Raw genomic sequence first — 24,213 nt, 5'->3', positions numbered from 1 at the left:
TCATTTTGAGGATTCATATTTTGACATATGGTTTCAATAAATGTTTGATTTTTAGATGACACTATCACAAGTATTGTTTTGGATGATTTGGATTCAAATTCAAGTGTTGCGGATGTCGCCGGGGAAGAAGGCCAACTGCTGCTTTATTTACATCGTGATCGGGACTCAACTGACTAGAGACAATGATATTGTTGCTTTATATATAAACACGGGTTTTGGGGTACTTTTGAAAACACACACAATGATGGAGGTAATGTGTTTTGATCATCAAACACATCAATCTGAATCTAGTTTGTACCAAAATATAATTGAAATGGCTATATTTTTGTAAAAATGTTTTTGATCCAATGTAACATGGCCAACCAGCTTTGGACCCATGTAGCTGAACTCCATAGTGTCGGCAAGTATGTTTTCTTTTATCATGTGTCGCTTTTATCGTTACACTTGAGGTTTGAATAACATGTTGAATGAGGTGTTTTGATCAGGTATGCGGCGGATGTTTATGTTATATTTTGTACTGGAAAGTGGGATGGAGTTGTGCCAAATGATCATATGCTGGAAAAAAATTGGGATTTTCTTTGTAAATTGCGAATTTCACAAAATTATATATTTCATTTATAGCTATTTTTTGGACAAAATGGCAATATGGATGATCAAGTTATTCTATTTGTATTGTTGAAGTTTATGCAGTAGATGGCAACAACAATACTTTTGTTTGTATATGGTTCTGCAAATCTATTTGAGACCTTTTGTAACTTTTTGAGCTATAAGAAATAGGACAGCCATCATTGTCTTTGTTTTTCAATTCACTCATTTCTCTATTCTTAAATTTTATTGACGAAAGAAACACAGCTTCATTTAAAATATATATTGTTTGAATTCAACTCAAGAGCAATTTATTAAATGATTCGATTCCTATAAAAAAATATATTTAAAAATTATTTTAATTTTTGAATTTTTGAATATGTGAGGTGTTGTCATTATAATAATCTTGAATTTAATGAAATTGATATGTATTTGTGAATTTGTGTTTTGTTAGTCATTTGAGATTTTTAAGTATCATTTTAGCTAGTCATATTAATTTTAAAATGTGTATTTTGTAAATCATTTTAATTTTTAAATTTATTTTTTAATAGTCAATTCAATTTTTATAATTTAAAAATGTCTCCTCCTGATGTATGTATTCTTGATTCTGATCTAGATGACATTTCTCCTCCTAATGTATGTGTTCCTGATTCCATTCTGGACGAGTCTCAAGCACATGATAGTTTCAAGTCAGTGCAAAATGACCTTCCAATTGCTCAGGATTTTACTGGAGGTAATGTGTTGGTTATACTTGGCATCAAAATAAAAGTTCTTAAATTTAGATAATCATGATCGTAAGGTTTGAAGTGTGTATCATAGTATAATTCTTCTGCCTGTTTTGAATTGAGATGCTTGTTAAATCTGTATCAACCTATTTGCATGCCAATCCAACTTAACTATTGTTGCAAACTATAAACATATGTTGTGTTTGATCTAAACATCATCATTACTTACAATTTTTAAAAACAAATGAGATATTAGTAATGCATTCTCACTTTTTAAATCAAAGATTTATCATTTAAAAAGCATGGAAACTAATGCTGAAAAGACGCAAGATGAAGTCGTTGGTAAAAGGCAATGCTAAAACATTGGCGATATCTTCCTCTCAGTCACCAAATTTCATAAACACTAGAAGAAAGAGGCAAAATTTTGTTTCTCCATGAACACGTACTTCCCGCAACAGTATCCCTCAATCAAAAACCATTCAAGCAAAAAATGATAAACTATGCAAACTAGATGATTCTGCAGGTTTAATATTAGAGAAACCTGAAGTTCATAGTGATGTTCCAGATCTAATAAACAACCTAACAGAACTAAACCTTTCATCTCAAAGTCCAAACTCACTTTCCTGTGAAAATAAATGCTCTGGAGGCAAGGAAGCTCAATTTATTTCAGAACCAATGGTTCAAAGAAATCAGGAACTTAAGGATAATCTGAAAGACAATGTAAAGTTTGTGGGGCTCTACATGCACCCAATGTGTGTTTCATCATTACTTTTAAAAACAGTTGGAGATGAAATCCACATTTGTGTTTTATGTGGCCTTCTGACAGATTAAAACAAAACTCTGTTTACATACAAGGTAGCTATCAAGAAATCGAATTTCGGTTGCCCCTCTGCCATGGCTCACACCCCGATAATGTTGCCAGATCCAAAATATAACTTCATGACATAAGTAAGTTACTTATTTTTTCCTTATTTACATTTTACCCAAACCTTTGGCTACATAAATGCTTACTTTCAAAGTATATCACATTTTTTTCTAGACTATGGTGGAAAGGACAGGGATGGAGTTGACTCCTGATGGACAGTTTATTGTCTTAATAGGCAGCATAAGAACCCCAAATTGCAGGTTAACTGTTTCTACATGTTAGAATTGATATATATTGGAATAATATAAATAGAGTAATTAAATATATTATTTAATCCTAGGGAAAGTATAATTGATTGTTGTTTCTCAACATGCACTTCAATTTGCTCGAAGAAAAATGGTTTGAAGATTGTTCATGTAGAAAGTGGTTATGCATTAGTTGTGGCAACATTGGAAGCTGTTGAAGACTTGCATTGTATTTCAGTTTGTGGACCTAACCGACTTGTTTCTGTTAGAGGAAGTTGGAACATACAAGTGTGGGTCATGAATTCAACATGGAGGTGATTTTAATGCATTCTCTTTGATTTTTCTTTCCCTTTTATGACGACAACAATGTTCTTTTCAAAATCATATCTCTTAAAAGTTTTTACTTGTAGTGAGTTTTATTGTTACACATAACTTCTTCACCCCTTATTAACAATTTTGCATTGAAAAGATAGAGCACTTCATCATTCTGTCTGCTGGTTCGACGTCCCCTGGCATTGTGGAGTTGAAGAGGGTCCCCAAGTGTGCTCATTTGGTTGTAGGTGGAAACATTTATGGGAAATTTAGTTTATGGTATGTTGTCTATATTTACCTTGAAAGGATATCCTATTATACATTTAATTTGCCACAATTGGTTTAGGAACGTTCTGAGGATTTTACATTATTACAAAGCAAGAACTAATGTTCTGTCCATAGTCAACATAATTTACTAGATTGGCAGGGAACCGGCTACCATAGTCAACATATTTTTTTGTATTAATTGACTCGGAATATGAAGAACATGTTTGCCCTTTCCTTCTGTATATCTTGAACAGATTGAGATCTTTATCTGTTTCAGAACATGACATTGCTGGCTTTAATGCCACATTTTCATTCCCTCATTTCAAAATCTCTTCAAATTTCTTATTCAAAAAAACTTCTAACCTAGCTCAACAGTTCTTAAAAATAAGAAATATGGAAGTTCAGTTATAGTAATATCTCATTTACAAATAAAAACTTGACCGTTTTCACGTATCAAAATTGTATGCAGGACAACTGGTGTTGGTGTCTGTGGTGGTTATAGAATCATGAGCACAAGTGATGGTGTGGTATATATGTGGGATTTGTCTAGAGGCTCCAAGCTTTGATACTCGGCACCATTTCAAGGGTATGTTGCACTGAACACTAATACTAGAAGTAGCAGTAAAATAATAAGTTACAATTATATCTCTCCACTGTTTATCATCCTATGTCATTGTTTCCTTATAATCATCAAAATTATTGTTTATGTATTAGTGTTTTGTCATTTTGAGGATTCATATTTTGACATATGGTTTCAATAAATGTTTTATTTTTAGATGACACTATCACAAGTATTGTTTCGGATGATTTGGATTCAAATTCAAGTGTTGTGGGTGCCGCTGGGGAAGAAGGCTAACTACTGCTTTTTTTTACATCGTGATCGGGACTCAACTGATTAGAGATAATGATACTGTTGCTTTATATATAAACACGGGTTTTGGGGTACTTTTGAAAACACACACAATGATGGAGGTAATGTGTTTTGATCATCAAACACGGCAATCTGAATCTAGTTTGTACCAAAATACAATTGAAATGGCTATATTTTTGTAAAAATGTTTTTGATCCAATGTAACATGGCCAACCAGCTTTAGACCCATGTAACTGAACTCCATAGTGTCGGCAAGTATGTTTTCTTTTATCATGTGTCGCTTTTATCGTTACACTTGAGGTTTGAATAACATGTTGAATGCGGTGTTTTGATCAGGTATGTGGCGGATGTTTATGCTATGTTTTGGACTGGAAAGTGGGATGAAGTTATGCCAAATGATCATATGCTGAACAAATATTGGGATTTTCTTCATAAATTGTGAATTTCACAAGATTATATATTTAATTTATAGCTATTTTTTGACAAAATGGCAATATGGATGATCAAGTTATTCTATTTTTATTGCTGAAGTTTATGCAGTAGATGGCAACAACAATACTTTTGTTTGTATATGGTTCTGCAAATCTATTTGAGACCTTTTGTAACTTTTTGAGCTATAAGAAATAGGACAGTCATCACTGTCTTTGTTTTTCAATTCACTCCTTTCTCTATTCTTAAATTTTATTGAAGAAAGAAACACAGCTGTATTTAAAATATATATTGTTTGAATTCAACTCAAGAGCAATTTATTAAATGATTCGATTCCTATAAAAAAAGATATTTAAAAATTATTTTAATTTTTGAATTTTTGAATATGTGAGGTGTTGTCATTATAATAATCTTGAATTTAATGAAATTGATATGTATTTGTGAATTTGTGTTTTGTTAGTCATTTGAGATTTTTAAGTATCATTTTAGCTAGTCCTATTAATTTTAAAATGTGTATTTTGTAAATCATTTTAATTTTTAAATTTTTTTTCATTAGTCAATTCAATTTTTATAATTTAAAAAAAGTATTTATAGAATTGTTTACATATTTAATATATTTAGAGATTATAATGACAACAGTTATGATACATTCCTGAAAATAATCACTTTTCTCTTTTACTAATTTGAAGATCATGATTTACGGTTTTTACAATTTAAGAAGAAAAAATGGTGATATTATTTTTGCCGTAAAACACACGTCATCTTGTGTTTTTTAAAATTCTTTTGGAGTGGTTGTGTGTTGGGCTAAAATATATGGTTGAGTTATTTTTTTATTTAATTAGAGACTAATTTTTTTTCTTCTAAAATTCAAAATTAAAAAAAAAAAAAGTTTTGCAATTTTATTGTTTTTTATTACCGATAGTGTATAGACTATAAGACTATTATAACTAATATTGTAACCTGACTACGACCAATTATTATTGAACACCATTATGACTGCTTGTGATTGGGGTGACAAAATGGGTCATGCCTACCGTATATGCCATCACTTTTTTGCATGACGGACCAGATTTTAGACCTGTACCCTCTAATAGGCCGTCCCGTTTTTTTTTAGACTTTTGCGGGCGCGAACATTAACATAAAAATTTGCAATTTTTAGGCTTAAAATGTGCAATGCCCAACCCGCCCTACACTCATTTGATTTCCGAGGAGAGACAAAGTTTTAGGACAACGCCTTCAACAAAGCCTACACCGTCCCGCCCTGTTTTCTAGTGGGCTTTTGCGAGACGGGCATGCCCGTTTGCCACCCCTACATATGATCACTATCATATAATCTCCCATCTGACCACCACTAATTACCATTATACCCACCATTTATCATCACTTTATCCAACTCCGATGATCACTTTTTGCACACCATTCTAACAACCTAAAATTACCATTTTAATCACTATCAACCACCATTGTGATCATTGTCGAACATTAATCTAATCATAAACTCTAACCATCGTAAACCACCATTTTGAATGTCAGTGATTGCCACCACCGACTATTAATATGACCACTTTAATTTGCTCACGATTTAGAATTGGGTTAAGTAAGTTTTTAATCCTCCCAAATATTGCCCATTTTAATTTAAGTCCCTCAAAAAAAATTCTTCAAAGAAAAAAAAAGAAACTAAAATCAAATAATAACAAATAAGTAATGGAGCACAATTCGTAAATGTATGAGCAATTTTCTCTTAATTATTACAAAACTTTAAGCAACTACATATAACTATATATGTATATCATGTATTTATTTTATTGTTTAAGTTAGTGCAAAACAAATAAAACAATTTATATTAAAAATAGATTATTATATTTGAAATATACTTATATTTTTCATACATTTAATAACTACACATGTTTAATAACTATATGATGGCGATTTTTTTAAATCCACTAGTGATTTGAAACAGGTTATATTTTAAGAAGTTACTAGAAGGATTTTAAATTCCTTTAGTTTTAGTACTTATATAAATTCTATACCAGGGAAGAAAGCATTAGGAGTTGGAAAAGAAAGTTTAATGACAATGCAAGTGCAAATTTAATGTTGTCTGAAAAAACATTAAGAGCTTGAAGAAGACGAAGGAACATGTGTTTGAGCGGCATGGTAAAAAGAGAAGAAGAATAGTTAAATAAATCTAAGCGTTTTAGAGTTAGCGAGGTTTGAAATCCTATTAATATAAAGCATTTTTTAGTCAAAACTTTAAATGAGGTGGCATGTAATGTGGTGTGCCACGCCAACTTCCGTTAGAGGAAATAGACACTAGAGAACAAAAATGTGGAAGGAAAATTTTATAAGGACCATTTTTTAAAGAAAAAATTCTTAGAGATTAAAATTGAATATGGAATTATTTGTCGCCACGAAAAATATATTTAACCCTTTAAAGATATATTAAATCCCACTTTAATTTGCTAACAAATTGTTTAATTTTAAATATATTTTTTATGAATATTTATTTTATAAGAAATAAATATTTTATATTCAAGTCTCCTCCCTACACCTCTTTTTAGTCACCAGACCCTATTTTTTCCATTATTCTCTATTTTCTAATTTTGAATTATTTTTAATAAATTAATACTATTTTAATATTTCTATTATTCACTAATTAATAAAAAAATATAATAATATGGTTAACTCTTAAGTTTTTAATATTCTAATTAAATTAAAACACTCATTATTCTCGATTAATTATTCCATCACAAAAAATAAATAAATTAAATAAACACATAATCATAAAACACACCAAAAATTCTCAAATAATTATTTAAAAATAATTGTAAAATATGTTAATACTATTCAAAACAAAATTTGTTTGGCTAAAATGAGAAGGAGTTAATTTTTACTTAATTTCAAAATAATTTTCTACTAAAACTCAATCAAAAAACTACTTTTTAGATTTTATTTTCATTTTTAAGTTAAGACGAGATCACTGACCACCATTGACTACTTGTGCTTATTGATCCCCACTCCGTTATCATATGATCACTAATTTGACCATTGTCGAATACTGGTAATCGCAACTCCGAGCATTATATGTTGTTAATATGATCATAATCACCCATCTTCGACTACTATTTTAATCATTATAGAAAAAAGTTTTAACATAAGTACATTAATTTAATATAGTTATTTATCATATATATTATAATTAATAGATTAAAAATATCATTAATTCAGCTTAATTGATTATTATGTAAAAATATTTGGTTGGGGAGTATCGATTTGAATTTGCAACATTCATTTTTTTAATAGAATGTCTTGATCATTAAATAATTAGATAAAAAAATTAATAATTAAAAAATATTAAGAGTCGTGTTAAAAATATTTATTAAGATGTGAAATTAAAAAACTAAAAGAGTATGTAGTATAAAATTATAAATAAAAAGTGTTTGGATTGAAATCAAAATAAAAAATGAAAAAAAATCTTATAAATCCTTCATTACTTTTTTTTTTAATTCTGACTACGCGTCAACAAATTTTCCACTAAATAATTTCTATTGATTAATTGTTATTATTTTAAACCAATATGTTATTTTTAATAAAATTTAAATTCATACTATATAATTCTAATTATTTAATTGTTATTATTTCTAAATCCATATTGTTATTAATTTATACTATTTAATTTCAATTCTCTAACTTGGAGGTCTTTAAGACACTATTTGTAATCGAGTGCAGCTTTTGTCAAGATGGAGAGAGGGCCCAATGGCTTCGTGCTAGCGATGCACCACCGATTCAATTGACAAGTGACACTAAGTGGAATAAATCTTCGGTTGGTCGCTTTAAGTGCAACAATGATGCATCCCTCTCTAATAATAACGTATGCATAGGTGCTTATCTTAGAGATGAAGATGGTCATGTTGTTGTAGTTCGAACAAAATGGTTTTCTCCTAGTACAAATGTTGATATTGATGAAGCTCTAAGTCTTATGGCATCCATTAAATGGATGCATGAGCTCGAATATGACAATTTGGATTTCGAATTGGATGCTAAAAGCATTGTATACAAAATGAACACTCCAAAATCAAACGACTAAGATTTTGGTGTTGTTACACGTGATTGTAAGCTCACACTTTTATTAAGATTTATCATGTTAAGTTCGCTAGGAGACAAGCTAATGAGGTTGCTCATGTTTTCACACAGGTTGCTCATGTTTTGCACGGCGGCAAAGTCCCATAATGAGACCAGGAAAGGTAAGCTGAGCTGCCGGTTTGGTTCCTAACTTGTGATCACTAGAGGCGACCTCTTGTGTCTCCTGAGAGATAATCTGAGCAACATCCACTTCCTCACCACTCATTATCCAATAGAGAAGGCAAGACATATCTATGGTGAGGTCTGAGTTATGACTCCTTGGCTTAATGCTGTGTAGCAAGAGGATCAGGTAAAGTTGGGCCTTACGGTTCATATTACCCCTATCCATTCTAGTAGGTAAGCCAGCAGGATTAAGGGTAAACTCTCTTCTAAATTCCAATCTCTCGCCGCCACCTTCCGAGCATATGCACACTTCCCATTTGGTGGAAACTGCAAGGGATCACCAATGTAACTTCTTATTGCATCCATTGTAAAAGATACAACCCTCCCTCTCACATACGACTTGAAAGAATACCTTACACCCTCCACCAGTATGGCATTGGCGTAGAATTCACGCACACTGTCATAATTAATCTGGGTCAAAGGTGAGAGTACTTTACCCCATCCACGGGTTTCCATATTCTCTACAAAGTCTCAATACAAACCGGTAGGAGGTAGGTTGAAAATCTTTTCACTCCACATTTTCCTATCACAGAGCTTCTCAAACCTCTCTTGTTGAAAAGGCCCCATGAATCTATGTGTGTCAGAAGGGTTTGGGGGAGGCACTGGAGTTGTCCCGAAACTGGAACCTAGGAGCTGACGAGCTCTTTTTCCTCTCTCGGATCTTGATGACATCTGCAAAATCAAAACAAAAAATGCACCAAACAGCATCAAAATCACAACCATTTAATCCCTAAGAGTCTTTTATAGCATGCTGAGACCAAGCTACGAGCCACAATGCAACATCATAACAGAAAAAAATCTACATACAGTAGGTTCCCCTTAGCGGACCTGCGATTTTTCACAAAAATGCTGCAGAACACAGGTCTTCCCAGATTCAGTTTTAGGGCTTCAAAGCCCTCACCAACACACAAAATTAATAGCAATAGCAGAATGAAGATGATTATGAACTGAACCCTAACACAAAATTGATAAACCCTAACACAACCTAAACCTCATCTAAAAATTTACAAACGTTTTCTTCCTAAGATAACAGTCATGAACAAAACCTAATCCTAATTCACATATTAATCACACTATGAACGTCCTTCTACATAAACCTAATGTCTAACAATTAAAACTGAAAATAATTGATAAAAAAGAACACAAACCTCCTTCTAGATAAACCTAATGTCTAACAATTAAAACTGAAAATAATTGATAAAAAAGAACACAAACCTCAAAGGTAGCAGAAAAGTGAACAAGAACATTGAATTTTTACAGAAAAATGAAAACTTCACACATGATAACAATGGATGCTTGGTTGTGGGAGAAGAAGGAAGGGAGAAATCTTTTGAAAAGTTTTGAAAAGTGGTGAACTAGGGTTCAAACTTGCTCAGCCACTCAAACAAAATGTTTTTGGGCCTTTGGACCGGGTTTGGTCCATTGGGCCCTTCTAATTTTTTTTTGGTTTTACGCAGGTCTGCTTAGCGGACTGAGCTCCGCTAAGCGATGATAGCAAAACCTGGTTTTTCACGTGCTGCATCAGACCTGCCTTGCCCGACTTTTCTCCACCGACTCCCTAACATCCAAAACACTTAAAAACATTAAATACTTACAATGTTGGGTTGCCTCCCAACTAGCGCTTTTTTTAACGTCGGTCAGCTCGATGGTCCATGGAGGCTTCACGGATCAAAGAACGGAACGGCTTCTGCACTTTGGTCGACTTCACCACCAAGATACACTTTGAGCCTTTGACCATTGACTGTCCAACTTTCATTTGTTGCCGGATTTTCAAGAACAGCCGCTCCATAATTTTTCACTTCTTTGATTCGGAACGGCCCCGACCATTTAGACTTTTAACTTTTCAGGAAACAACTTCAATCTTGAATTGTATAACAACACCAATTGTCCTTCCTTGAAATCCTTCTCCACTATCTTCTTGTCATGGTATCCTTTCACTTTCTCCTTGTAGATTTTGTTGGATTCATAGGCTTGAAGTCTCAATTCTTCCATTTCATGCAATTGTAACTTTCTCTTGTCACCACACAACTTAGGATCAAAATTTAGCAACTTCAAAGCCCAATACGCCTTATGTTCCAACTCCACGGGTAAATGACAACTCTTCCCATATACCATTTGAAACAGAGTGAGACCAATCGGTGCCTTCTAAGCGGTCTGATAGGCCCATAAAGCCTCGTCTAACCTTTGCGCCCAATCCTTTCTTGAAGATGAAACTGTTTTTTCCAAAATCCTCTTTATCTCACGATTGGATACCTCCGCTTGTCCATTGGCTTATGGATGGTAGGGCATTGTAACCTTGTGTTTCACACCATAATGCTCCAAGACTTTTTCAAGTGAAGTGTTACAAAAATGTGGACCTCCATCACTAATTAGGACTCTCGGTGTACCAAACCGCATAAAGATGTTTTTCTTCAAGAATTTGATCACGGTTTTGCCTTCTGCCTTAGCACACGCAGTTGCTTCTACCCATTTGGAAACATAATCAACCGCCACCAAAATGTATTCACAAGCAAACGATGGTGGAAATGGGCCAACAAAGTCTATACCCCAACAATCAAAAACCTCCACTTCCAACATGTTATGCAACGACATCTCATTTCTCTTGCTCACTCCAACACTTCTTTGACAATTGCCAGAACTTTGAGCATGTAAGTAGGCATCTTTGAACAAGGTAGGCCAAAAGAATCTCGATTGAAGAATTTTTGTCGCCGTCCATTGTCCACTATAATGTCCACCATAAGGTGATTTATAACAATGCCACAAAATACGCTTAGTTTCTTCCTTCGTCACACACCTCCTTAACACATTATCAATACCAATTTTGAACAAGTAAGGATCATCCCACAGAACTTTGCATCATGAAGAAACTTCTTTCTTGCATTCTTACTCAAATCTTTCGGTATCCATCTCGTAACCTTATGATTCGCCATGTTCGCAAACCACGGTCTTTCTTGCACCATAAACAAATTCTCATCCGAGAAGGACTCCAAAACTTCTTCTTCTTGGTTTGTCACTTCTTCATTCACCAACCTTGATAAATGGTCCGCCACCAAGTTTTCTGCTCCCTTTTTATCTCGAATCTCTAAGTCGAACTCTTGCAACAACAAGATCAACCTAATGAGCCTTTGCTTTGAATCCGGCTTGGTGAGCCAATACTTTATAGTTGGATGGTCAGTGTACACAACAACTTTCAACCCAATTAAATAGGACCTAAATTTTTCTAATGCATACACAATAGCTAGTAGTTATTTTTCAGTGGTTGCATAATTGATTTGTGCTTCATTAATAACCTTAATAGCATAATGTATGGCATGAAAAAAATTTCCTTTTATTTGACCCAACACCGTACCAACCGCATAATCGCTAGCGTCACACATTAGTTCAAAATCAAGTTTCCAATCGGGCGCTATGATTATGGGTGCAGTGGTCAATTTGTGTTTCAATTCATTGAAAGCTAATAAACATGCATCATCAAAAATAAAAGGCTTATCTTTATTTAGCTAGTTGCTTAATGGCTTTGCAATCTTTGAGAAGTCCTTGATAAACCTCCTATAGAATCAATCCCATATGACCCAAGAAACTTCGAATTCCTTTGACATTCAACGGTAATGGTAGCTTTTCAATGACTTATACTTTTGCTCGATTACCTTCAATGCCTTTGGAAGAGACTTTGTGACCAAGGACAATGCCCTCGGTAACCATGAAATTACACTTTTCCCAATTAAGCACCAAGCTGGTTTCAACACATCTTTTCAACACAATATCCAAATTATTCAAACAAAGATCAAATGATACTCCAAAAACGGAGAAGTCGTCCATGAAAACTTCCATTGTCTTTTCAATGAGGTCCGAGAAGATAGCTTGCATACATCTTTGGAAAGTGGTTGGTGCATTACACAACCCAAATGGCATTCGTCTATAAGAAACAACTCCGAATGGACAAGTGAAAGTCGTTTTCTCTTGATCTTCCGAAATTTGGTTGTACCCGTAATAGCCATCTAAGAAAAAATAAAACTCTTGACCCGACAATCTCTCTAACATTTGATCCATGAAAGGTAAAGGGAAGTGATCTTTCCTTGTCGCTTGATTAAGCTTTCGGTAATCAATGCACATCCTCCACCCCATCACCGTTCTTGTCGGAATCAACTCATTCTTCTCATTTGTGATCACGGTCATTCCACCCTTCTTTGGTACCACTTGAACTGGACTCACCCATGTACTATCAGAGATAGGATAAATCATTCCGGCCTCTAATAGTTTCACCACTTCCTTTCTGACAACCTCTTTCATAGTAGGATTCAAGCGGCGTTGAGGTTGAGAAACCGACTTGAAATCCTCCTCCATCATGATTTTATGCATATAAAAAGCTGGACTAATCCCTTTTAGATTAGAAAGAACCCAACCTATTGCTTCCATGTTAGCTTTCAACACATGAATTAACTTCTTCTCCTCCTTGCTTGACAATGAACCACTAATGATCATCGGTTTCTTCTCACCTTCTTCAAGAAAAACATATTTCAAGTGGGATGGTAACATATTCAATTCTAACTTTGCATTATCAATATTTGTCTCATCCTTCAACTCTTCAATCTTTTCCTCAAAAGGATTTATCTCTTTGGCTACATCAAGATCTTGCAAACATTCTTCAATCTCATTTTCCTCGTCTTCATTAAGAACTTCAAGAGCTTTAGTTAATGTTTTCTCGAGAGGGGCAAACAAATGAACTTGACTTTCAACCTTCATTATAGCTTCCTCTGTAGCATCAATTCTAAAATAATCGCCTTTATCACTTGGATGTTTCATAGCTTCAAAGAGATCAAAACAAACTTCTTCATCTTGGAATCTCAACTTCATTAAGCCATCATCAATATTGATCATCATCCTTGTCGTTTCATGAAAGGCCTTCCAAGAATCAAGGTGTCTCAATATCTTCCTTCCTGTCGATCACAACAAAATCAACGGGAAACAAGAACTTATCAACTTTCACAAGTAAATCTTCTGCAACTCCATAAGGGCGAGTTGTGGACTTATCGGCAAGTTGTAATGTCATTCTCGTTGCTTTTAAGTCAAAAATGCTTAACCTCTTCACTATGGAGAACGTAATATATTTGATACTAGACCCCAAATCAACTAAACCTTTTCCAACATGAATATCACCAATGGTAGCCGGCAAAGTGACTCCTCTTGGATCGCTCTCTTTTCTCGGTAAGATACATTGAATGATTGCACTACACTTCGCATCAAGAATTACAGTTTCAGGCTCGGTGTACCTTTTCTTCTTTGTGAGAATATCTTTCATGAACTTTGCGTACTTCGGAATTTGCTCCAAAGCTTCAGAAAAAGGAATGTTAATTTGCAATTGTCAAAATATGTCCATGAATCGAGCATAGAGTCTTTCATTGTCCTTCCTCGTAGGAGCATGAGGATATGGTAAGTTACGAACCAGTGGGCTTACTCCTTTCTTCTTCCCTTCTTGAATTTTTTTCTTCTTCTACCCATTTTTTTCTTTCTCTAGCTCTTCTTTTTCAACTTTCTCCTTTTCAACTAAAACTTCCTCATTTTTCTTTTTTTCTACTTCATTCTCTTTTTCTATCCTATCCTCCTCATTTTCAACCTCCTTTTAAACTCCATTCTCAACTACTCTCCCACTCCTTGTCACAATTTCTTTGCAATGCTCCTTTGGATTCGGTTGAGTGTTAGCTGGAAATGACGGTCCAGTTTGCGTTTCAGCCAATTGCTTGGCTAATTGTCCCACTTGAGTCTCAAGATTCTTGATTGCCGCTTAATCACTCTTTTGGTTTGCCATTGAAGCTTGCATAAATTGATTCAATGTTTCTTCTAACTTTGAAGGCTTCTCTTGAGGAGGTGGTTGTTGATAAGAATTTTGTCTGTTGAAATTCTCCGGTCTCCACCCTTGGACATATGGTTGTGCATTTTGCCTCTGTTGATACCCCCTTGGTTTTGATAAGGAGCTTGCCGTTGTGGGTAGCCTCATTGGTTCTGATTTCCCATGTAATCCGCCTTTGCATTAATTGGTGGACACTATCCAGTAGGGTGTTCTCCACTACAAAGTTCACATAGAGCAACTTGTTTGTTCTTGCTGGGGAGTTCTTGTAACTCTTTAAGTTGTTGGGGGAAGCCTTTCCATTTGCTTGGTAAGCTCCTCCACTTGTTGAGAGAGTAGCTTATTTTGAGAAAGAATCGCATCGTTGATACCAAGCTCAATAATACCGGGCTTCCTTTGTGGAGTCCCCCGGTTGTGTTGAACTTGATGATCATTTCTGGCCATTTTTTCAATTTTTTCAATTGCTTCCTCTACTGTCTTCACCATCAAAGAAACTCCAGCAGTCACATCTAACAAAAACTTGGGTTATGGTTGTAGGCCTTTACGAAAAATATGAATCTGAGTAAGTTCATCAAAACCATGACTAGGACATTTCCTCAACATTGACTTATACCTTTCACATGCTTCATTGAGAGATTCATTAACACCTTGAGAGAACACTGAGATAGTTGTTTTAGCTTCCAATAACCTTGATTGAGGGAAAAATTTGTCAAGAAACTTCTCTTCCAACTCATTCTAGTTTGTCATAATTTGGATGGGTTGGTCAAGATACCAATCCTTAGATTTTCCAATCAAAGAATGAGGGAACAACCTCTTGAAAACCTGTTCTTCCTCCCGTTCGGGAGCTCTAACCGCACCAACAATCTCATAGAACTTTGTCAAGTGAGTGTATGGATCTTCATGATCAAGCCCTGAAAAGGGACTAGCATATAACAGCAGAAGAATGTCAGTCTTCATCTCTGAGTTTCTCGCATTATTATCATTTCTTGCAAATTGAGCCTCTCTCCTCGGACTATTTGCACATGGTGGTCTTGGGTTTGGTGGTGGTGGATTGCCTTCTCCCTCCATCTCTTCTTCAATAGCTTGAGAAGTTAAAGAAGTAGTAGCTTCTGATCTTAACCTCCTTTCTTTGGCTAGTTTCCTCCTTCTTCTTGTTTTGGTATTTAGTCTACGTGCAGTCCTTTCAATCTCGGGATTAAAGAGGAGTTGGTCTGCAGGTATACTTCCTTGCATAAACAAAAGCTGAAACACTAACCAAACAAGTGAGCCAAGACTAGGAAATAATTTTTAATTTTAGTAATATAAGTACTACTCAAAACACAAAAAACTATTGCAATGCTTGTAATATCTAAACGCCAATCCCCGATAACGGCGCCATTTTGTTAAAAGGGTAAGTATTTCCTTTATAGTTTCCACAGGGATTAGTGCGATACTACCGCCGTTCTACAGTTAAATGTGTTTTGAGCTAAGGTTTTGTAAGAGTTCGGTAACATGAAATATGGATTGCATAAAAAGTAAACAAAGATAGCAAACTAGGGTTTAAAAATGATTTGAGAAAAATGTGCCAAGATTAGTTTTTGTTAGCTTGCTTTATATATACTCGATTAACCATGCATATGAGCTTATTAATGATTAATACAATCACGTATCCTCTCGATACCGTTTATCTCTAAAGCAATATCGTGAATATTATCATATTAACCATTAGATGATCTCGCATGCCAACAATCAACATGATAATCTTAAAACCTTGGTACAAGTGATTATCAACTCACAAATCTATCTCTAGAGTTTTTTTATTGATAGATGAATATCTTTTAGGTCAAGGTTTGAAACATATCTCTCAATAGTGATTCAAAACAACAAATAGAACATGAATAACAAGATATTTATCATATATTAATCATCAACCAAGTTCATACACAAAAGATTAAAAGAAATACATATTTACAAACTAACTACCTCTAATCTTGACACAAAAAGATGTTTAGCTCTCCATAGTCATGGAAGCTTCAACCACAAGGAACATGATAAGATTTGCTAGCATCAAACTCAAAGAAGATGAAGATGGATGCTTGGAAATCTTGAAGTTTTCTCCTTTTCTTTGTATTTCTCTCCTCTTCTCTCTTGCCCTAGGTTGTTGTTCAAAAGTATGATGAAAAAGTAGATAAGATCCCCCAAAATATCTACCAAAGTGCCTAAAATGACAAGTGGTCAAAAAGTAGCTCCGCTAAGCGGATTAGACAAAATATTTGAAAAGTAAACGGAGTCCGCTTAGCGAGATTGGTCCGCTGAGCAGACACAAAAATGTGGTTTGCTTCTGTTTTGTGTTGTACAAAGCACGCTTGAAGTTGGCTTTATGAATGAAATCTTCATTAAGCGCAGTGGAGGGCCGCTTAGCGAGCTGGCTGATATACAACTTCTTCCTTTTGCTGCCAAGCCTCCTTTTAAGACCATTCCTTCCAGACTTTCCGTACTACTCTTGCCAAAAGATTAAATACCTATAAAAAGTAAAGAAAAGTCATAAATCTTACTATTTAAAATCAAAACAAAATCTTATTTATTTACCAAAGTATCATGCCTTAATGAATCAAAACTTGGGAAAAGAGTTGAAAAATACCACAAAATAGGTACAAATTGGATTATAACAGAAAGTCATGAATACTTTCATCATATTTCATCCTTAGATTCTCGAATTGAGTGGTTAGCAGCTGAAGTCTGGACATCTTCACTTTGGATGTGCCTTCATGAGCAGTTTTGAGAATTTCTCATACATCCTTGGCTAATTCACACGTGTTTACCAATCTGAAGATGTTCTTGACAGTTGAATTAAAGATGGAATTCAGGGCTTTAGAATTTCCAAGAGTAAGTTCATCATCTTCTTTGTCCCAGTCTTCCTCAGGCTTTAGCATAGTCGTGGGTTGTTTGTCTGTTCCTATAACAACCGGATGCTTCCATCCTTTCAAGACTGCCTTCCAAGTCTGGTTATCTATGGATTTCAAGAAAGCCACCATACGAGGTTACCAGTAGTCGTAGTTGCTTCCATCCAGAACAGGTGGTCTGTTCAAAAATCTTACTTCCTTGTTCATCGTACCAGTAAGTAACCTCCTTAGATCTCACCCAGATTCAGAGCAGGATGCCTTCTCTGATACCAATTGAAATTCTGGTATCAAATTTGTGATGTCGAATGAGCTGTCACGATACAATATCTGAGCACTAAGCAGTTATGAACAAGTTGATAATAGCGACAATAATAGTGTTGAGAGTAATGAAGACAGCGATATGTTAACCCAGTTCGGAACAACCTTCCTACTTTAGGGGCTACTAAGCCAGGGATGAAACCATCTCCGATAGTATCAATTCAGAGTTAAACTCTCTTGTTTAAAACTCCTCACTTAATCACTACCCTTCCTATGACTTCTACCTAAGACTCACCAAAGGTATGAGGCCCTCCTCAAATCCCTTCAATCACAACACCCTGTGAAAAAATAAAATAAACAATAAACATAGAAGACACTCTTCAAAGACACACAATCCTCAATGCTTAAAAGCTTATGAGGACGAAATATTCTCCTTGCTTAACAGCTTCGGAGATCACACAGCATTCAACATCTACAGGTTTGTGAATGCACACATATGGAACTTACAGCAAAAATAAGGATTCCTATAACCCTAAAGCATAAATACTTGTTCCACCTAAAACTAGGTTACAGCCCTTCTATTTATAAGTTTAACATCGATTGGACTGGGCTTTAAAATACAGCAAAGAGGCTGCCAAAAATCAGCTTCTTGTTCTCCAAGAAAATAGGTCTTCAATCCAAACTTTCCTATATTGTCTCCAATAATAGAAGGTGTGGCAATTTCTTGATTGAATCAATCTTGGATAACACATCAGCTAATTGATTATTCCCGAATATTCTGTAGCTGAAACACGAGATTCCTATAGCAATAAAAACGCCTGATTCACTTGACAGGTCAGCTTCTACAGTCAGGATGTCATATCAGACATGTTGTGACATCTTGTTTGACATGTTGAAGTCTGAACGCTAGTTCATATTGCATTTCTTTCAACATTATCTTCCTCAGTATGTTTTACCAAAATGCATGCCAACCTCAGAGAAACTACACCAAGTTATTGGAGATTGTTTTAAACTGTAGAACATTTTCTTTAATTTGTAGAACATTAACTCTTTTTTCACAACAAAACCTAAGGGTTGTTCTACATATACCTCGTCTTCAAGCAGTTCGTTCATAAATGTAGATTTGACATCCATTGGGTAGATGGACCAATTACTGTTATTTGCAATACTAACAACTAGTCTAATGGTTTTAATTCTAGTCACTGGTGCAAATACCTATTCAAAATATAAGTCTTATCTTTTAAAAAATCTCTTTGCAACTAATTGAGCCTTATGCTTGATTATTTTACCCTTAGGATTTGCCTTCAGTTTGTCCATCCATTCTACACCAATTGACTTGTTTCCTTCCGATAGATAAACTAACTCTTAAGTCTTATTATTCTTAATTGATTACATCTCCTCCTTCATAGCACAAATCCATGCATGCCAACCTCAGCGAAACTATACCACGCTATTGGAGCTTGTTTTAAATTGTACGACATTTTCTTTAATTTGTAGAACATTAACTCTTTTTCACAACAAAACCTAGGGGTTGTTCTACATATACCTCGTCTTCAAGCAGTTCGTTCATAAATGTAGATTTGACATCCATTTGGTAGATGGACCAATTATTGTTTTTTGCAATACTAACAACTAGTCTAATGGTTTCAACTCTAGCCACTGGTGCAAATACATATTCAAAGTATAAGTCTTATCTTTGAAAAAATCTCTTTGCAACTAATTGAGCCTTATGCTTGATTATTTTACCCTTAGGATTTGCCTTCAGTTTGTCCATCCATTCTACACCAATTGACTTGTTTCCTTCCGGTAGGTAAACTAACTCTTAAGTCTTATTATTCTCAATCGATTACATCTCCTCCTTCATAGCACAAATCCACTTTGGACCAATCAAGGCCTCCTCTATTTTAGCGGGTTCAAATTCAGCCACAAGTGCAAATTGGACGAAATCACCATCATTATTGATCTTGTTATCATGGAATCTGTCACAATCTTGGAGTAGTGGAGGCAAACCTCGTTGCCATGTTGATATTCTCACATTCTCTTCAATTCGAACTTCATCGAGGGCTTCTTCTGAATTATCAAGCACTGTAGGAACTATTTTCTCATTGATGTAACCGGTTACAACTTTCTGGTAATCGGTTACAGGCTGCTGCAGCTACTTGATTTTGTCAAAAATGACGTCTTGCATGATCACGGTTCTTATTTGCTCCATCATATAACTTGTAGCCACTGGTAGAGTGATACCCTACAAGTATCATCGATTCTCCTTTATCATCCAGCTTCTTTCTAAGTTTTCCCGGCACATGTTGATATGCTACCAAACCGAAAAATTCTCAAATGATGCAGATTTGGTTTAAATCTAAACCAAGATTCCCTCGGTGCTATCTTCTTAAGCTTATTTGTTGAACATTTATTCAACAAATATACAACGCTAGACACCGCTTCTCTCCATAATTCTTTCGGCAAGTTCCCCCCTTTCAACTTACTTCTCACCGCGATCAAAATCGATTAATTCTTCCTTTCGACAACATTTTTTTGCTATGGTATATAGGGTGGTACTACCTAATGTAATATTCTCTCTTGATCACAAAATCTCCCAAAGTCATTTAATACATATTCGCCTCCACCATCCGTTTTGATAATTTTGAGTTTGTGACTGCTTTACCTTTCAACCATGGATTTGAACTTCTTAAACACTTGGAATATCCTATCCTTTTTCTTGATTAGACACGTCCATAACTTTTTACTATGATCATCGAGAAACAAAGCTTTGGACAATCTATCAACCCATCTGACCTCACAAAGCATTTGTATTGTCCAAAAGTAGATACAACCTACAATACAATAACATGTGATTTACCAATGTATTTCAATGAAAGTATGGCCAAAATGCAATTTTTGTGATAAGGGTTTACTAATAAGCCTTTTTAATAGTGTAATTAGAAAATTTGAAAGGAGGTGTATCATTAGAAAAAGAGTATAATGATAGGAAGTTCATAAGGCCCAACCATCATACTTCTTGTTTCCTTCTTTTCTCTTCAATTATCGTCATCTTCCTTCTTTCCTTTCTTCTGATTCTCATAAACAAAAACCCTTCTGAAGAAGAAGTAGCACTGTGTTTTTCTCTCTCAAACAAGAAAAAAATGGCTCACTCGTTAATAAGAAACTCCATTAAATCTATAAACCCTAAATTACTGTCCACGCTATCAGTTCCCCGGATCATCCGCCGTTTCGGCTCCGTGGCCGCCGCCGACGAGGAGCAATCTTCTTCCTTCACGTTCTCATCGGAGGCAGATAGCGTTCATTTGAGAGCACCGGCGGCTAGGAGGAAACAGTCTTCATCGGTAACGATGCCGATGTCGTTCATGACGGGATCTATAGTCGGGAAACGATTCTACAAGGAAGTGAAAACGAGAGAAGCGGATGATGGAAATGGCTGGACAGTGATGCTTGATTATAGAACTCTCAAGACACCTGCTAAGAGGCCTCTTAAGCTTCCCACTCTTGCTCTTGCTAAGGCCATTGCTGCTGAATGGGAATATCAAGTATGATTTTGGTTTTCTTTGTGCGTTTTATTGTAATCTATAGCTAGCTATGAAGCACGTTCACAGAAAACGACATTGACAGTGACACGTAATTACCAGTGTCTCTGTGTACACACCTTTTTTCAGAGGTGTCGGTGCTACATATATACTAGTATATAGTTATAGTTATTTCTTTATTTTGAATCATGTTTTTCTTTATTTTGAATCATGTTGATTTAAAAAAACTGATTTTGACTTAGAGTTGTGTGTCAATGAAGTTTGGATATTTTGAATCATGTTTAATTGTTGAAGCTTAGGAGGATCATTTAGAGTTAAATGTGTAATGAATTTGATTTACTATGTAGCAAATAGATGGAATAAGACCCTTCACAATGCCGCTTATGAGACTTGCTTGCACTGCCTTGGAAAGAGTTCCTGTGACAAGGCCCAAAATTATTGAGCAATTGATGAAGAAATTTAATCAAGATTTAGTGTTTTGCCGTGCTCCTGATGACAATGATCTCACAAGCGGAGTCCATGGTATGCTGTTAGTTGCCGTGATATTTCCTTATAGATGTCTGATATCAGTTAATAGCGTTGTAATGTTGGAGTCATACTTAAAAATTTATTATAAAAAGCATATTTTTAGTGCTCTTTTTATGGTCTAACTGATGAATGTTAGGATGGCTAACTGATTTGACATTTTTTATGAATGTATTGAGAAAGGGATGTTGATGGTTTTGGAAACATAGACTTGACTGTGGTAGTGGCAACTATTTATATTCTATGGCTCTAGTCACGGTGCAGTTGTTGCTATATAAGAAAGATAAATAACAATCACCTCTCTATAAGTAATAGTGTCATGAACTTATAAATCATGTGAATTATGTGTTATATTGCAGGTATTGAGTTTTTATAGTTTATACCTATTCCTATGAAAAGGATTTACCATGAAGACTGATGTTGTGATTATATTATTCGCAACCAGTTTTCATGTTTGCCTCATCTGCAGAAGATGTTATTAAGACAATATTTTTGTTTTACCTTCTTGGAGTGAAAATATTAGAGAGTGTCGGGGTAGTGCCTATAATAGAGAAGATGGTGGAAAATAGATTTAGGTGGTTTGGACATGTATAGAGGAGACTTGGTAGATTTTGTAGTGAGGAGAGTAGGCCAGATGGAGAGAAAGCAAACAAGAGAAAGACATAGAAAGACTATAAGAGAAGTTATTTAGAAAGATCTCGAGATTAATGATTTGGATAGAAGCATGGTCCTTGATAGCACATTATTGTGAAAGTTGATCCATGTAGCCGACTCCACCTAGTGGGATAAGGCTTAGTTGTTGTTGTTGTACCTTCTTCGGGTGATAAAATTACTTTTACTACAATGCTGTTGTTGACAAAATATTTTTAGGATAAGAGACATTTTAATGATCTTGAGACTGATGTGTGGAAATAATTAAATGTGAAGTTATGTTCATGCAGATCGCCAAGTTGAGAAAATTGATCCTCTGCTAGGCTGGTTGGAGTCAGAATTTGGCGTTAAGCCTGTTGTATACTCCAGCTTTTATGGCGGAAAGCAGGATGATGGTCTTGCGGCTGCTGTAGAGAACCTTCTAAAGAAAACAGATGATTGTGAATTGGCTGCAATTGATGCTATTGCAGCATCAGCACACTCATTAACTATTGCCATTGCAGTGGTTCAAGGGAAATTGCAAATTGAGGAAGCAATCGAACTTATTAGACTTGAAGAAGATTTACAGGTACTTGCATGGCACATGGATGTGTTCTAAAATCCATACTCTTTTCATTGTTATCTCTTCTCTGAGGAGTATTAGCTTTGGGATCAGGGAATTCTTCTGAAAAAATTCCTCGTTGAATCAAAAATACTGTTTTCTATTGTCTATTTATTTGGGTTCCTATCAGTAAACATGATCTGAGATGAAAATGTCTTCATTCTCTTTTTCAGGTGGACAAGTGGGGCCTTGTTGAAGGTGGTCATGATATCGACGTAGCTGATCTTAGGGTACAGATTTCATCGCCGGTTGTATTTCTTGGTTTGTCAAGAAATTTATAGTTTTAACCTTTTGTTTTGTTGTTAATCATCCCAAGTTATTTTTAGCAGCATGATATGGTCCATGTCCTATCCATAACTTCCTTGTTTTGTAGGTTTTGTTATTGTTACTGTTTTGTGGATGAGTTCTAAGTTATAACAAAATGTATAAACAAACAAAGGCTTTATTGTAGCCTAATTCGAGGAAGCATAGACACTTCAAGTTGTAGAGATATTGTATCTCAGGGTGTGTTTAACACAAAATTTGTGTTGGACATTTTGAATAATACAAAATTTTATTTTGTAATTGTTTTACTTATTTTTTGAACTTTTCTACCAGCACACTTTCAACAACAATTAAGTAAAGTGTTCATTAAAATTATAAGTACTTTCTATTTTTAAAATAGTTTAGCTTAAAACGTTTTCAGACAACTAAAGAGACATGTATACTGATTATGCATCGATTTCTATTATAATCACTTATGATTTTTATCTCAACATAATTTTTATTATTAGTCGGTCTTTTATTCAATCCTCCTAAAATTAAAGAGTCTTTTGACATATTTAAATATATAAGAGGAATGATTAAAAGCCTACCTTATTATTATTGCAACTACAATTTTGACAATTTAGGCAGTGGACTCAGCATAGTTTTTTTTGTTAACAAGACTCTGGAACGCATCTAGCAAATTACTTCATTTTTTTAAACTAGTGGTTGGTTAAAAATTAAAATATTTTGTGTCAACACTTTATTTACTTTCTTGAAATAAATAAAGTGTCCATAGAGAAATATGGCTAAAGAAAAAGACATCAAATTCATAACATGGAGAAGCATTTTCTTTTGATTACTTCAATATACAAGTTAAAATGAATGGAATTTGCATTTGCTGATAAAGTTGAAACCAAAAAAAGAAATACAATAATGTACAACATGGTGGTTATTCATGTGCTTCTCAAGGATCTTCTTGACAACATAGAACACAGAGTGGTGGATGTTTTTTTATATCACAGTTGCAGCATGCGGTGTCACAATCATTGTTGCATCCTGTAA

General features: G+C 34.7%; 2 protein-coding genes across 2 annotated transcripts; one reads left to right on the top strand and one right to left on the bottom strand.

Annotated features, from left to right (window-relative positions):
• Nucleotides 1-13,513: 13,513 nt before the first annotated feature.
• LOC131613504 (uncharacterized) lies at nt 13,514-14,596 on the bottom strand. Its single transcript, XM_058885168.1, has 2 exons — nt 14,392-14,596; nt 13,514-13,932 (listed from the first exon to the last, which is right to left on the bottom strand). Exons 1-2 carry the CDS (start codon nt 14,594-14,596, stop codon nt 13,514-13,516), a joined length of 624 nt encoding a protein of 207 aa, XP_058741151.1.
• A 5,997-nt stretch (nt 14,597-20,593) lies between these two features.
• On the top strand, nt 20,594-23,468 carry LOC131611425 (uncharacterized). Its single transcript, XM_058883452.1, has 4 exons — nt 20,594-21,131; nt 21,476-21,650; nt 22,595-22,872; nt 23,079-23,468. The coding sequence occupies exons 1-4, from the start codon at nt 20,730-20,732 to the stop codon at nt 23,184-23,186; spliced, it is 963 nt and encodes a 320-aa protein (XP_058739435.1). The 5' UTR covers nt 20,594-20,729; the 3' UTR covers nt 23,187-23,468.
• Nucleotides 23,469-24,213: the final 745 nt, after the last annotated feature.

This window comes from Vicia villosa, linkage group LG6, assembly GCF_029867415.1.
Source record: "Vicia villosa cultivar HV-30 ecotype Madison, WI linkage group LG6, Vvil1.0, whole genome shotgun sequence".
Classification (NCBI taxonomy): domain Eukaryota; kingdom Viridiplantae; phylum Streptophyta; class Magnoliopsida; order Fabales; family Fabaceae; genus Vicia; species Vicia villosa.
The sequence above is the reverse complement of the archived record's forward strand: the minus strand, read 5'-3'. Positions and strand labels throughout refer to the sequence as shown.